Source organism: Podarcis cretensis, assembly GCF_951804945.1.
Source record: "Podarcis cretensis genome assembly, chromosome: 3".
NCBI classification, from domain to species: domain Eukaryota; kingdom Metazoa; phylum Chordata; class Lepidosauria; order Squamata; family Lacertidae; genus Podarcis; species Podarcis cretensis.
This window is the reverse complement of record NC_137172.1, coordinates 38,727,844-38,744,048: the sequence shown is the minus strand read 5'-3', so window position 1 is coordinate 38,744,048 and position 16,205 is coordinate 38,727,844. Positions and strand designations below refer to the sequence as shown.

General features: G+C 39.5%; 1 protein-coding gene across 1 annotated transcript in view; it reads left to right on the top strand.

Moving 5' to 3' along the window:
* Positions 1-16,205, top strand: part of ZFAND3 (zinc finger AN1-type containing 3) — a 145,697-nt gene that overhangs the window by 34,060 nt on the left and 95,432 nt on the right. The window contains exons 2-3 of the mRNA XM_079969355.1: positions 9,398-9,438; positions 11,849-11,875. Coding sequence (XP_079825481.1) covers positions 9,398-9,438; positions 11,849-11,875 — 68 coding nt within the window. The remainder of the gene's footprint in view (positions 1-9,397; positions 9,439-11,848; positions 11,876-16,205) is intronic.

The window sequence follows — 16,205 nt, the reverse complement described above, 5'->3', positions numbered from 1 at the left end:
TATAAATAATATGTTGGGCTTGACAATAAGAATGAATCAAAGTATTTATAATTTTAAAAAACATTTATTTTTTAAAAAGCCACATGAAATTTTAAATTTGGCTTCAGTTATTATTAATGTGAACTCTGATGCTGCATGCTTATCACAAGCTTTTGGATTTTTGACTTTCACATCAGCATGCTTAATAATTTGTGTGTGTGTGTGTGTGTGTGTGTGTGATTAAGACGCAAGTTTTGTTTAGCATTATAAATACTGTTAGACTGCAGTTTTCCCACCCTTAGATGAAACACAGGTTCTGCAATTGTGTTGCTACTGTAAAAGAAAAAAGACCCTGCCCTGAAGACCTGCCAGTTCTGGAGGAGGAGGCACAGAGCAGATGTCTTCCCAGATACAGTGGTGCCTCGGATTACATACGCTTCAGGTTACAGACTCCGCTAACCCAGAAATAGTGCTTCAGGTTAAGAACTTTGCTTCAGGATGAGAACAGAAATCGTGCCGCTGTGGAGCAGCGGCAGTGGGAGGCCCCATTAGCTAAAGTGGTGCTTCAGGTAAAGAACAGTTTCAGATTAAGTACGGGCCTCCAGAACGAATTAAGTACTTAACCCGAGGTACCACTGTAATTTTGGTAAATGGGCAGGAGAATATATTCATATCAGTTCCCAGTGTTGCCATGGTAGTTTTTGCCGCCGATCAGCTGTTGGCTCCATCAGTTTCAGCTCTGCACTGATAAACTTTTTAATCTAAGCAAATCAATAGTTGCTTGGATAGCTCATTATAGACACCATTATTCCTTTTTTCTTTTAAAGCTAATACTTGGAAAATATTGCTTCCAGCAGAACAAAAGCTGGAAGTGAATGATACCCGTACTTTTACACTCCCTAACCTTTCAGCTTCTCTTTGGAACTACTGTATCATGTCTATAGTTGGTTTTTCACTTTACCAATGTTTTCATAGGCATTACTTTCCTAAGCAGAGCAATTGCTCAGCTTGCCTCTTTGGAGTCACTCTTAAATGTATGTTTATGGTTCTCTTCTCCCTGTGCCTGTTGCTGCATGAAGGGCCTTATGTTCTTCATCACACACCAGTTGTATAATTGTTTTAATCTTAACAGTTAGTACAGTTGTGTTAACTCTGCTTGTCAGCTCATTAATCACTTAGTATAAAAACTTGACTACTCTGCTTCATAACAGATTGCACAGGGTTTGTCCCTTTCAAGGACATGCCTGCAAATGCTATGAACTGAACATGCCCATAAAGGCCAGGAAATGAATACTTAGTTTTGTCATTGTCACTTTCACTCATAGATTAGACAACTTTTTTGTACTGCTTATCCTTGCATCCTGGGAGCCTCTCTGAATTGGAAATCATTTGAAGATAGTGACATAGAAGATATGCTGCCCTTGGCATTATTATAAAGTGTTTATGTATTAGCAGGGAGTTCTGTATCGCTTTCAAAAGTTCTCTCCTCTTGTTGAATCTTAATTTTTTGCCAGGGTACTTCTGAATTAGTACAAAAACAGATCCTGCCCTGGTTGGTTTTATGCCTTTTCAACTTTGTAATTTGACAGTACTTCGAAGTTGATTTTAAGATGCTGGTTTGTAGCAGTTTGGTAACTGTAGTTTCCAGGTTTAGACATAGCAGGAAGCCGTGGTTAATTAACCAGGAGGTTTTCGATTGTTGCAGACTGCGAAGGGAGGAAGGCCACAGAATGACGTTAACAACAGAAGTGCAGGCACAAGGCTTGTGTGTGTGTCTTCATTTATTAAGCCTAGATCATGTACCTCTGACTAGGCCACTGTTTCTTTTGTTGAAGGCTGCTTCTGCAATTTTTAACAGCCTTTTCAAAGGGGGCTTGGAACACCTCTTTTGTGAGAGATATCCCAAATATTATACTTTGCCTGCTGTAGAATATAGAGATTAGCACAGTGCTCGCTTTAGCAGGAGCCAATATGTGTTTGGGGTTGCCATTTAGTATACCTTGACTAATAAGGGAAAATAATGCTGCCCAGGGAGCTGTCAGATTGAAGAATGAGATATTACAATGAACGAATTTTAGTCTTTGGAAGAGTAAATGGCTGTTAGTAGCAAGAGAAAGGAAGATGGCGGCCTGCCTCATTCACAAAGTTTCTGTCCTTAACTTCCTTAAGTAGTTTCTTAAATCATATCTAACCAATTCTGCATGTGGAATAACTTCAGTCGGAGTTTCTCAGCCTCTTTGGACCTGGGGGCACATCTAGAAATCTTGGAATTGTTGTGGGCACTGTAAATGCCCATATTGCAGAAGAAACTGTCAGTGCTCAGAATACCTCCTGCCAGTGGCCAAAACATGCACACACACCCTAAAACTGACAAAAAAGCAAGTAACACTCTCCTTCAATAACACCCCAAAGCCAAAAAACCCCTCAGCCTCAGTTAAAAAAAAATAAAAATGGTTTAAGCACAGGGCCCGGGTGGGCTCTAAAGAGTATGTCTGAGGATGTTGTGGTGCCCGTGGGTGCCAGATTAAGCTCAGGCTTAAGTAAAGTTCAAGATACTTAACATTTTATATTGTACTTTGATATCTGAAATGTTCATAAAATAGTGTTCTAATATTGAATACTTAACAAAATTTCTGTAGATTTACTAGAATAAAATTATTTTGCAGCATTTCTTAAATAGTCAGTTTTTGGATTTTCCTGGGAAATGTATTCCAATAGTCTCATATGTGGAAGTTTGTTGTGTGGGGATAGTGGTAGATAAATAATAGGTCAGAGAAGAGATATGAATGTGGAAGCATGGTCTGGAACTATGAGGAAGGGGCAAGTTGCCATGCACATACAGATTCTAAATCCCCTAAACATGGAAGATGTTAAGGTGCTATCTTCATGTTTTATGTACAGCAGCTGCCAGGATGAAAGCTGAGTGCCTGGATTTTATGCCATGTGCTTCCTAATGCATGTAAAAATAGCAGCGCCGCTCCTTGTTGCTGAAGAAAATGCTTCCCTTATCTGAAAATTTCATTTTTGTAGGTGTACAGCTGCATCCCTTTCTGTTTTGCTTGTTATAAATTGAGGAATGCATTGCAGAGTTCAGTTGAGGCTTCCATTATAAGAGAATCTAATGTTATGTAAGGGACGCAGGTGGCGCTGTGGGTTAAAGCCTCAGCGCCTAGGGCTTGCCGATCGAAAGGTCGGCGGTTCGAATCCCTGCGGCGGGGTGCACTCCCGCTGCTCGGTCCCAGCGCCTGCCAACCTAGCAGTTCGAAAGCACCTCCGGGTGCAAGTAGATAAATAGGGACCGCTTACCAGCGGGAAGGTAAACGGCGTTTCCGTGTGTGGCTCTGGCTCTGGCTCTGGCCAGAGCAGCGATGTCACGCTGGCCACGTGACCTGGAAGTGTCTCCGGACAGCGCTGGCCCCTGGCCTCTTAAGTGAGATGGGCGCACAACCCCAGAGTCTGTCAAGACTGGCCCATACGGGCAGGGGTACCTTTACCTTTACTTTAATGTTATGTAAAATTGGATTGTAATGATATGAACTGGTTCTTGCCACTATCAGCATCTGTGTAACTTCTAAACAAATATGTAATTTGTACCATCCAAAGAAAGGAAAAAGAAAACAGTTGTTTCATAAAATAACTGTCTTTTTAATTTCTTGAAGAAACCTCTACATATCCTTCAGCTGGACTTCTAAAAAATGCAGAAAGCAATACTAGCAGTAGCATTCCATTCTGTAGTGCAGTTGTGCTTGCTACTAGCCACAAAAAATGGTACTAGCCCACCTGCCTAAATGTGCAAAAATTAATAAGGTATGGCCTATCTTGTTCCTTCCCTTGACCTATGTCTTGCAGAGAGAATATCCTCACAAGGATATTGCATCATGACTCAGTCAGCACAACCCTCTGATAGAAAAGTTGCACATAGTGGCCATAAACCCGCAGAAACTAAAACAGCAAGGAGTCCTGTTGCACCTCAGAGATAAATACAGTGGTACCTCAGGTTACATACGCTTCAGGTTACAGACTCCGCTAACCCAGAAATAGTGCTTCAGGTTAAGAACTTTGCTTCAGGATGAGAACAGAAATCGTGCTCTGGCAGCGCAGCGGCAGCAGGAGGCCTCATTAGCTAAAGTGGTGCTTCAGGTTAAGAAAAGTTTCAGGTTAAGTACCGACCTCCAGAACGAGTTAAGTACTTAACCCTAGGTACCACTGTACCTTCTTTACAGCAATAAGGTTTTGTGGACTAGTGTTCACTTTACCAAGTGCATGGAATGTTGTCCATGATTTGGCAGGTACATCTACACAATAGTCAAATAGAAATGAAATGCAATAAATTCCAGGTTAAGTCTTCCAGGTTTAGTCTTATGTATACAAAACAATTCATTATGTATCACAAAAGTGTTGATTTTAAGTCCACGAAAGCTTGCATGATAATAAAGTTCTTGGACTCTTGTAATACGTTTAGAGACTATATTTTTGCTGCCACAGGCTAACATGGATGCTCCTCTGGAAATTGTGGAAGGCACCAGCTAAGCTTCATGGTGAATAATTTCTTCTCTTGGTATCAGTGGTACTTGGTAGTGGTTAGCTTTTGCTGGATTAGTGCCAGCATGTGGGAACTACAGTATACAATAATAAGGTACATATTCCAGTGATCTGGTTTGCTAAGCCAAACCATGAATTAGCACAAAAATGTGAGCTTATTGGCTCTTGGGAGACATGATCACAGCTGCTTTGCTCTTCTTCACTTGTTTTGTTGTTGTGCTGCACTCAGCTAAGCTTAGCTCTTCCAGACAAACTGCAAGTAGTAAACCCAGGACAAACTTTGATTACAGTTCGTGGTTGGTCTGGAGAGAGTTTGCTTCATTTTCCATGTGACAGCCCTTTAGGTATTTGTAGATGGCTATCATATCACCTATGGGATGTGGGTGGCTCTGTGGTCTAAACCACTGAGCCTCTTAGGCTCAGAAGGTCAGAGGTTTGAATCCCCATGACGGGGTGAGTTCCCGTTGCTCGGTCCCAGCTCCTGCCAACCTAGCAGTTCAAACGCACGCCAAAAAGTGCAAGTAGATAAATAGGTACCACTCCGGCGGGAAAGCAAACAGCATTTCTGTGTGCTGCTCTGGTTTCGGTGTTCCATTGTGCCAGAAACGGCTTAGTCATGCTGGCCACATGACCCGGAAAAACTGTCTGCGGACAAACGCCAGCTCCCTTGGCCTGTAAAGCAAGATGAGCGCTGCAGCCCCAGAGTTGTCTGCAACTGGACTTAACTGTCAGGAGTCCTTTACCTTTATCATATCTCCTCTGTCTCCTGTTTTCCAGGCTAAACAAGTCAGATCATGGCTTAGCTCAGCAGAAAAGAGGAACAAATTGGTTGCATTCTCCTGTCCAGCACCTTGCATGTTCTCACTAAGCTATAGTTTGGTTTAGCATGATGTGTGAATCAGGCTACTGTGCAGAAATCCTCTGTTGATGTATAATGCAGAAAATTATGCCATTTAGTATCATCATTTCTTTAATAGGAAGGGAGCACAAGCAATTGGAATGCCATTAAAAGTTCCTGGTTCATGAAAGCATTTCATAAAAAGATTTAATACTACTAAATAAATGCAAGGCTTTAGAAGTACAAATGCTTCAGTAACTATTTTTTCTGAGGCCTAGTTGTTAGATTGCTGATGAATGGGCAAATCTGTGTCTGGACTTGGAGACTGAGGGAGGAATTCAACACCAAGCTGTTAGCAAATGTTCCATCTGTGCAGCGTATCAGCTTGCCAGATGGAATGATCCCACCTTCCTTCTCCATGTGTTGTTCTGGGTTTCTCCTGACCCCCCCCCCTCCTGAGCTTACTTCAGGGGGTGCACAGGGGGAGTGGAGAAGCCCCTTGTACAAGCAGAAACCCTAGTGTAGAGCTTCAACTGATGGGAGTTCATTAGGAGAATCCTGCTCTATATGTCTAGACAAGGCTTAGAACTATTCTCTCTGGCACCTTTGGTAACGTGTAGGATGTTATTGTATGGAGGGAACAATTAATAGTTATTTATCTGAACATATTATAGACTGTAGATATTATAGCTGTATATAATATCAATATTTTTATAATATAAATATAAAATAATAATACAAACAAGACAGATTAAAATCATTTTTCTTAATTTGATTACCTCTTTAGTATTTTATTCTTGTTCTTTTTATTCTAAAGAGCTTCTGTAAGCGTTGAAAATCAAGAAAACACATTTTCTGAAAAAACAAACAAACCCCAAAGTCTCCAAATAAGGAGTCCATACCTGCAATTCAAATAGTGCAGTCTAGGTTTATCATATCGTCTGCTGCTTGGAGAAGCAGGATTATTTTTAGATGTAAGAAGGTAAACAGAAAACAATTTATATTCAGCTGAGAGTTATGATCATGGCGGAGATATGGTAGAGTACTAGAAGTCGTAAGCAAGACTGTTCCTTGCCATTCTACAATGTAGTAGGAAATACTGAATCTTAATCTGAACAGAACTCTACTTGGTCAAATAGTGTATCTCAGCTGTACTGCTAGCAGTATGATGGCGCTAAAGCACACTTCAAAAAATAACAATTGTCTCCAGTTGATAGGTCCAGCAAAAGGCAAGCAATGTATAAATACTATTTTCCATCATAAAAATGTCACTGAGCTCTGGTATGAATATTGTAGGTCACCTTCAACAAAAATGTAGTGTACCTATTCTTGATATACTTGTACATCACTTTACATAAAGCCCTTAGTGTGCAAATAAAGCCTTTTTCTGCTTTGAAAAGTGAAATATTTCTGGAACTAGAGTCCATTACCCTACCCCTTTTCTCTTTTGTGACTTGAAAATTAACCTATTCATTTGCTTCATGGTGTCTTATTTGTTTCCTTACTGTTTGTTTCCTTGTACTTGCATAATGATTGACTTTTGAAACTCCGTCTATTCTTTGCCTTAAAAGATGACACACAAGCTGTTGCTTTTTCCAGAATTGATAGCCCTGTTATTAAACATACACACAATATCTGTCTTGCAATTTTGGTACCAGAATGTGACCATTTGAAAAAAATCTATGGAGACTTCAAATTGAAACTAGCCTACCTTCTTAATGCTCAAACAAAGTTGAAAATCTCTCCGTCTGAACCATTTAAACTCTGCATCTTCCTTTTTTAGCTGGTCCTGAGATTTAATGGCTTCTCAGGGAAGCTGCAGCTTACTGAATTACTTCAAACAATCTAACTTCCAAGCAAATGGCACAAAAGTGCAGCATACTAACAATGCAGGTGTTGACTTAGCCTGCTGGTTTAATTTTTGTGATTTTTTCCTCAAGGTAGATAATCTGTGCAAGTTGTTGGCACAGAGTGTTTGTACTACTTGAGTAGAATAAGCACATAGAAGCTTTGAAGGTCTATGCTTGATTTTAATATTCAAACTGAGGCGTGTGTGTTCCTTATGGCACTTAGAAATGTTATGTTTAATGCTCCTTTGTTTCACTTTGTGCTGTGGTAGGTAAATGGTATCACTGGGTTTCCTGCACACAGCGACAGGCAAAGTGATTGAGAAGTAGGGTGGTGTGGGAGTTGGAAACTTCCGTTGGCCCAGTCCTCTGAGGTAATCTGCTACGGTTACCTTATTCAACCTACATTTTACTAGCCTTACTGGAATCAAGACACACTATGTCCACAGCATTCCCTTGATCCATCAAGCTTGTAACTCCATAAAAAAAGAACAAATGAGATTTGTTTGGCATGACTTATTTTTGAAAAACCCATGCTGGGTCTTAGTAATCACAGCATCCTTTGCTAAGTGCTCACAGATGGACTGTTTAATCATTTGTTCTAGGACTTTTTCTGGTGTCGTCAAGCTCACCAGTCTTAGTTACCCGTGTCTTCTCCACACACACTCTTTTTGAAGATAGGGACAAAATTTCCCCACCTCCAGTCTGCAGGGTCTTCACCTGTTCTCCATTAATTCTCAAAGATTATAGACAGAGGCTCTGAGATTAAATCCTCAAGCTCTTTTAGTATCATTGGGAGCAGCTTATTAAGTGCATCAGGTTGTTTACATTCATTTAAAGTAGCTAGGTCTTCCCTCACCACCCCTTTTCCTATCTTGCACTGCAGTTCCCTTATTGCATTGTTTATTCTGTTATCACCAAGTTGAGCACAGCTTTCCCTTTGGGTGATGCCTCCCACTTTTCTTTCTTGTTGGAATTGTCTGCATTTGTGTCTTCAGTATTTCACCTTTAAGAAACTTACATCCATTTTTGGATTCCCTTCTCTTTTGAGTATTTCTGACCGTAGGAGCTCACCCAGTAGTTCCTTAAGCTTTTTGAAACTGGTCTTCTTAAAAGTCCAGACTGCATGTGTGACTACACTTAGCTTTCCCTTGCCTCTGCATCACAAAACCCAAGAGGACATGATCACTTTGTCAATTAGATCCTCTATGTTGGTAAAGTGCAAGATAGATGGCTCCTTTGTTGCTTCTTCCTTCTTCTGGGAAATGAAATTATCAGTGAGGCAAGGGAGGAATTTGTTGGACCTTACATTCTTGGCAGAGTTTGAGTTCCAAAAGATGGGGCAGTTGAAGTCTCCCATGACTCCAATATCTCTCCTTTTAAAGTGTTTGGTAATCTGTTGTTTGGTATGTTGAATGTTTGGTAATTTGTCTGGATCTGCTCCACAGTTCCTACTAGGAAAGTCATGGGATACAAGGTTGTTACCTAAATACAAGGTTGTTACCAAAGCCGCCTTACCCAGTAGAAGTGCTTCTTGCCCAGTAACAGCCCTTGTGCTGCCTGATGAAATTTCAGAAGTCCATCTACATTTTCAATCTTAAATTATCTTCGGTTGTAAGGGTGAGAGATGAGTTTCACTTTAAAAGAAATGTTATAGAAGAAAGTCATGGAGATATTTACTGTAGTGGTTAAAAATGGAAGCTCTGAATTAGAAGACAACATTGGTCTGTTTCAGAGAGAGAGGCTCCTCCAGTAGCGTTGAGATGAGACTAAGTAGTATATGTTTACTTGGAGAGTATATCTATTCCTTATTGGGTTTTGGTAGGGGACTAGTGTAACTGAATTGTTCTCTTCTGAACTATAACATTTCCCCACTTCAGCCTTTCAGATACAAATGGATTTGAACTATAGATACTAATGTTGTGCTGCTTGTTGTGGTGATACACTACATCTGTGGAGAGTTATAACATTCAAGTGAAATAATTAGTCTTTCTGTCATGTGTCGCTGAAAAGTGTATTTATGAAGATGATTTGGCTACTTTATTTTTCTCCAACAGAGCACAACTATTTACTTCAGCAGTTGTTTACTTTTATTCTTGTTCTAGTCTGTCTCTCTCCCCCCTAAATAAAATAAACCTATACTAATTACCAACAGGAATATTAAGCTCTCCTTTTTCCCCTCTTACTCCAGGTCCAGCAAGACTATGAATCTCTGTTCCAAATGCTTTGCTGGTAAGTGCAATGTAAAGGTTTGGTTTTGAGATCTCTCTCTCTCTCTCTCTCTCTCTCTCTCCTTTTTAAAATAGGCAATCTAAAGCACATAGTTGGCATCCCCCTTGGAGTTTATGTGTGGGTGTCTGTTTCTTAGTGTGTGTGCATGAAATCAGATTCTCCTCACTCCGGTGCTTCATTTATTTGCTCAAGTTTGTTGAAACAATCTCCAGTGTGTATAAAAGCAAGAGCCTCTTGCGTACAGGCACCAATCAAGCCTTCACTCAGCAAAGTTTACAGAACTCTGGAATGCCCTTGAACTAGACAACTCCTGTCAAAGCTACTCGCATTAAGAGTTCAGATTGCAGTTTTAGAATTTCTAGTTCAATAGAGCAGGCTTTAATTATGTTAATTGGAACTAAGAATTGTGTTTGTAGCTCCAGTACTGGATGGGAAAATATTTCTCTTCCACCTGTAAGTCTCTAGCAATAGAAATATATTTAACTATATTGTCTAATGGTGGAAAATAACTCAATTTCCAACCTACAGCTTTGTTGCATGTAATCTGTTGTCACTATATAAAGTGCTTTTTACCGTGTTTCATTTTGTCCTTTCATAACAGTAGTCACTATTATCCGCATTTTACAAATGGAGGGCAAAGGCAAAGAGACAGGCAGATATTTGCTCAGACGTGTGCAATACTGCAGTTGAGCAAGATTGTGAATTCTATTCTTGTTGGTCTCATCCAGCCCTCTGACTTCTTTAAGACTGGCCTCTAATTTGGAGCAGAGATTCTTAGTTCCCATGTTCTGCAGCCCTGTAACATTATAATCATATGACCAATGGAAATAAACCATTAAAGAATTCTGTGGATTGACATACATAATGTAATATATCTACAAGCTAAGTCACTCTTGGCAAGTCCCATTATGTAAAGTGGGAGAAAGAGTGGTGTAATTTAAAGAGCGGTTGTGAGGATAAATGAATGAGATGAGTACTGTAAAACCTTTGAGTACACAAAATGCAGTCCTCAATAGAAGAAAGTAGTAATAGTAGTACCACCAATTGAATGAACAAAGCCCTTTGTTGGGCCTTTGCTGCTTTTAAGTTACTAGGCTGTTGTAACAAAGTGCTCTTGAGATATTTAGCTTTCGCTGCTCTTGTTACAGTATCAAAATTACAAGGTAGGACTATATTAGTAGGAAGACTTTTGTAGATAAGTCTATAGTTGAATTTGGTTGTGTAATTACTAGTGTTGATTTTTAGAATGTTGAAGTATTTCAGAGGCATGCACAAGATATCAGCTATTTCTGAAAGAAAGAAAATATGTCAAAGAACCATGACAGATTAAATATTAGGGTCATTGTTTTGTTTAAAATAGGCAGGAGCAGCAGAGACCATAGATTTCCATTGAGATATAACCACACTTTTTATCTCTGCGGGAGATAGGCAACGGAGTAGGCAAAGAATAACATCCTATAAAACCCCATCACCCAGTATTGGAGAAGGCCATAAGCCTTAACAATTTAGCCTTGGAACTAAAGCAAATTTTATGCAATGCACTTCATATTTATTACTATTTATTAAAATACCTCAATTGGTAGAGCATGAGACTCTTTAAGTCTCATGGTCATGGATTCAAGCCCCATGTTGGGCAAAAAGATTCCTTTATTGCAGGGGTTGGACTAGATGACCCTTGAGGTCCCTTCCAGCTGTGATTCTGTGAAATATCCCATCCTTCTTCCCAAAGACGTCCAGGGTGGGGGTAGCCCACAGATGCTTCTGCTACAATAAATTTGCCTACCTTTTAAAGCCCTACGGTATTCCTTTTCCGGCAAAACCAGATTCAAACAGACACCATTTTACATGTTGTCCATGTTTACATGTAACAATAAGTTATGAACCTTTACTTAATAAACTCTGCTAGTGTAGACAGCTGTATCACTTCCTATTTGCTCCTCCCTTCAGGCTAGTGAATAAACAAGCCACAAAAGGGTCAGCTTAGTGCTGTGTCCAAACCCAGGATTGTGGTCTTTTTTTACACTATCAGAGAGTTAAGCGTAAACGTTTAAGCGCAAATATAATGTGGCTGCCTAAATGCCAATTGTCTTCCATCATTATATTGTGTAAGAAGTCCTCTGATAGTATTATGACTGGCATTTTGCCTCTGAGACTTGAAAACAAGTTAACGTAGCACCCTGGGATTTTAGCCAGGCCACTTACATAAGAAAAATGTTCAACTTTAATACAATGTAGAAGGTTAAAGGAATGATGGGCTTTACTTCTCATATACTGAAACGCTCTAAAATGGGTATTTTTATAGTGCAATTTTTTCATGTTTACATTTAATTAGAATATTGCAAACTGAATGTATAAAGGAAAACCTGAGAGTTCTTGATTTTCACTTCATTTTCTTTCACTTTTTTTTTAGAAAAAAGAAATCCACACAATGAAACAGGTTAGTAAACCAACAAAATTAATTGAAATCCTGTAAAACAATTGTGTTATCCATGTCTATTGCACAGCCCAAACCCTTTGCTCCAGATCATAGAAATATGTAAATGATTAGGTCAAGTGAGTTACACAAAAAGTAGTTGTTTTAATGCTTCATACTAATTTTTCCATATTTCACATTTATTGTGATCTCATGCATCCTATGGGGCTAGGGAATATGCCTAATTGTCCTGCGGGTTTGCTGTACAGCACTCACGGGACAATCTCTTAAGACTGGAGTAGGTAGGAAAAAGGAGAACTCAGGAAACTGGTTTCAGATTTTTGAAATAGCAAGTAATAAGCGACAAGATCAAATGCTGCTTGGCAACCCCATTTAACTTGCTGTAAACAGCAGGGGCTCAGCATCCAAATAAAGGAAATAATGTAAAGTTTCACGTAGAATTAGAGTATTGGTGGCACAGGTGGTAAGGTTTTGATGTCTGGCTGCTGGAAGCCCCTGTTTGAGACCCTTCTCAACACCTACTAAATTGCTTAGTTGTGTCACTTTAATAAGGTGCAGCTGGAGTGGCGGATCTTCTCGCCATAAACTGCTAACCTAAGAGGTTTACGTTTTTTGTGTTAAATTTGCATACTGCCCTTCAGCCATGGATCTCAGGGTGGTTCACAACATGAAAATACAAGATAAAAACCACAAAATGTATAATAAAAGCAGGAAGAAAAACCAACCAACCCCCACACTCCCCATTATTCTAATTTATTATGCTCACACAATTATAAAAATAAATCAGAGAATTGCAGTTGATACAGTTTCAGATTAGTGAATTGAACCTAAATCTTTGCCGTTACTCTTTTTACTTTATTGCCTTTTCCTTGTATTCATTGGGCACTATCTGTTTTGCAGAACATGTATTTGTGCTTGTGTAATGGAACTTTCTCCAGTCTTTTCTGAGGTTCCCACAACCCTCTGGAACAGATTTGGGAAGGGCATGGGGTGTGGTGGGGAGATAGGAGGTGGGGAGTTCTGTTGTTCAAGTGTCGATCTTTATGCTGACACAAGTTAGTTGGATACTGCCCACTGCAGCCTTCAGGTAAATATTTAGTCTTGTTTTGCATTAACTGAAGTACTGAACCTGATAGAGCAATTTAGTTACTACAACAGACACCCTACATAATAGCATGTAGAGACAGGGTGTGTGGAGTGATGGGAAAGTTTTAAACGTGCTGCCTGAGTTATTAAGCAATTGCCCCATACAGGCTCCCTGCATCTTGTAGGTTATCATAAAGGGGAAACAGATAAGAGTGCCATAATCTCCCCACCCCACCCCCAATTCTCCAAATCTGGGCTAAAGCCCAGCTACTTATGATGTGATGAACAACAATAAGGCTGAGAGAAATGTTTCTTTACTCTCCTTTACTCTGAAGGAATGGGAAGCGGAGGCGGACAAGTGGAGATGGCAAAAGACTAAAAGGGAACAGACCTACTGTCTTTCCAAACTATTTCCGAGTCACAGCAGTAGATTCTGAAAAATATGCTAATGTGTTCATTGAAAATATTTTATAAATGTGATGGTTAATTAAGCAGCTTAAAGCTACTGCATCTCCAGCGGATCTTTTCTTTGTCAGTTGTTAATAGATTGTGTTTTTAATAGCTTTTTTTGCTGCAATCCACCTTAGGTCTCTGCCAGGAAGAAAGGCAGGATATAAAGTGTTGTTGTTGTTGTTGTTGTTACTACACCAACAACAACACAGTTTTTTGACCACAAACTGAGTAAGGAGATGCATTTAAAGTAGAAACTGAGGGCATTCTCAATTTAAAAAGTGACACATTATAAACATTGGAGAAGGGAGAAAGTAGTTTTGTAAGATGATTAAAGGGAGAACAATTCATTTATTGTGCCGTGAACCTTCATAGGCAAGTCTTTCAATTTGTACGAAGCTTCAGTAATTTTTAATGTTTCAGTTTGTGCCTTCTGATGTACAAAATGCTTTGAGATCATTGTTCCTTTCAGTTGCCTTATGAAGTAGATCACTATTGTTGTTGCTCTAAAACATTGGTTTCTGAGGCTTGAGGGATTGTAAGGCATTTTTCCAGCGAGTCTATAGTGTGCAGAGATAAAACCCCCATACCTGATCTACTGGTTGATACTTGATAGCAAGACTTTTTTATCCATACTGCTACATAATAGGAGTATGCATTGCAGCTGCACAGCATGCCCTAAAATAGTAAGCCTGAATAATGTGATTGATTTGCTTTGAGCTACATCATGAAATCTTCCCTTTCGGCCAGCTGTTCTGGCAAGTTAAAATAATATCAAATATAAACAAATTCTACAAGATAGAAGAAAACATTATTGTTGACAGTGGAGCGAGTTTAAATGCTTTATTCCAGAATAGATTTTTATTTCAGCACCTTGACTTTTTTATATTAGTTTATGTATGTCTGCGACAAGAAAATAGAATATAACTGTGCGCTAAATGGAATCTCTCCTGTAAAGTGGGTTTACTTAAATCAAAATTGTCTTGGTTTTATCTTCACTATAGGTTTAGAAAACTATAAAAGCTGCTTTAGTGCCCAATCATTATGCTTCAGATTAGTGCTTCACCTCTCTTTGTGGCAGGTTGAAGGACTCAACGTGTCATTTTATGGGCTTATCAAATTGGCTCATTAAGTGACTAAAGGCATCATTCTCTTCTTTAATAGAAGAACTTTGTGCTCTCTCTCATCTCTTCCACCTCACCCTGCCACCTGACTCCTGAATTGTTTTTAGATTCATAGTGCTCCCTGCTGCTGGTACAAGAATCTAGAACTATGTAGGACTTTATATTCATCTGTCACTTTAACAGGCTCTATTCAAAAAACCAAATGTGGGTGTGTTATGGAGATAATGTGAAGCTATTGTTTAACCTACATACAAGCTTGACCCTCTTGGTCCTGGCACTAGTCTTAAGTTTCAACAATGCTATCTACTGCAATACAAATATAGCACAATTTGCCCTGTTAATGTTTCCTTAAGAATTTCCAAATACTGGCAATTTGAATATTTCAGATCTCCCATTCTATATTGAAATTTAGTAGCCGGCTGTCAGCAGAAAGAAATTTCCAGATGCACAATAGCCGAGTAGGACGTGCTTGCATTCCATGAAAGGGGGAGTTGTGCTCTGAGCTGTCTGTTCAAGAACATCCTCTTGTGAATAGGAGGGCTGCAGTACAATTTCTCCTGCATTAAAGCCTGATAGAAGTTGGCACCTCAATTTGTGTTTCTCCATTAGGCCAGTGCTTTGTGGTGTATTTTAACAGCATTCAGGCTTGCCTTTATAGCCGTAGCCTGTTGAGTGTCTAGTGCAAGACTGTTGCTGAAGTCATTCTCCGACTAGCATTGTGAAGCTGGCAGTACTTTGTGTTCCTGTCTGTTTTATACGGAACTGATTTAGCATGCTTTTAAAAATGTTAGCAGCATAACTATTGCTTTAAATGGTAATAAATGTACCCCATAGCTGTATATGTGTAGATAACAGATTCATCTTTCCACTGTTCTTAAAATGTATGTAGGTCTTTAAAATATCCAAAATCCTTACATTATATAGCTGACTTGTTGTTTTTTGCTCAAAACTTAACATCTTTAGATCAGGGGAAGGGAACAAGTGGACCTTCAGGTATAGTTGGGCTCCCATTAGCTCCTGGCAGCAATGGCCAGGGATAATGAGAGTTATAGTCTGACAACTTCTAGAGGGCACCACATTACCCATCCCTGTTTTAGATTAACAATTGAGTTATAACAATGCAGAACGAGAAGTTGAGAGGGAGTGAGTGTATTCCACGTCTGTTGATAAAATCTATTTAAAGTAATACCTCTGGTCATCACATTTGGTTCCCGGATGGATTACAAAATGGAGATAATAAAGCCACACAATAAAAAACAGCCAGCAGATAAAACCAGAGCAGTCAGCAAGAGTTTAAAATGCTGAAAAATACTTTAAAAGCCTGAGAGACTAAAAAGGGATTTGCCAAGCACCAAAAATGAAGAAATGTTGGTGCCAGGTAAATGTCCCTGGGGAGGGTGGTGCATTGATTGAGTGCCATAGCCAGAAGGGCTCTCTAGTTGGCATATGCTTCAGGTCTAATAAGGGAGAAGGAGATAGGGTGATATCTTAGGGTTACAGGATATAGGGTTGAAAGCATTCCTTCAACTACTTAGATTCCAACTATTAAAAAGGAGAGTTGGATCCAATTATCCATTCCATGGGTGGGTCCCCCTTCATTAACTTCCTCAAGAACCTTTGATATGTCATTGGAATATCATATCAATACGGCTTAATCCAGGACATTTTAAGTC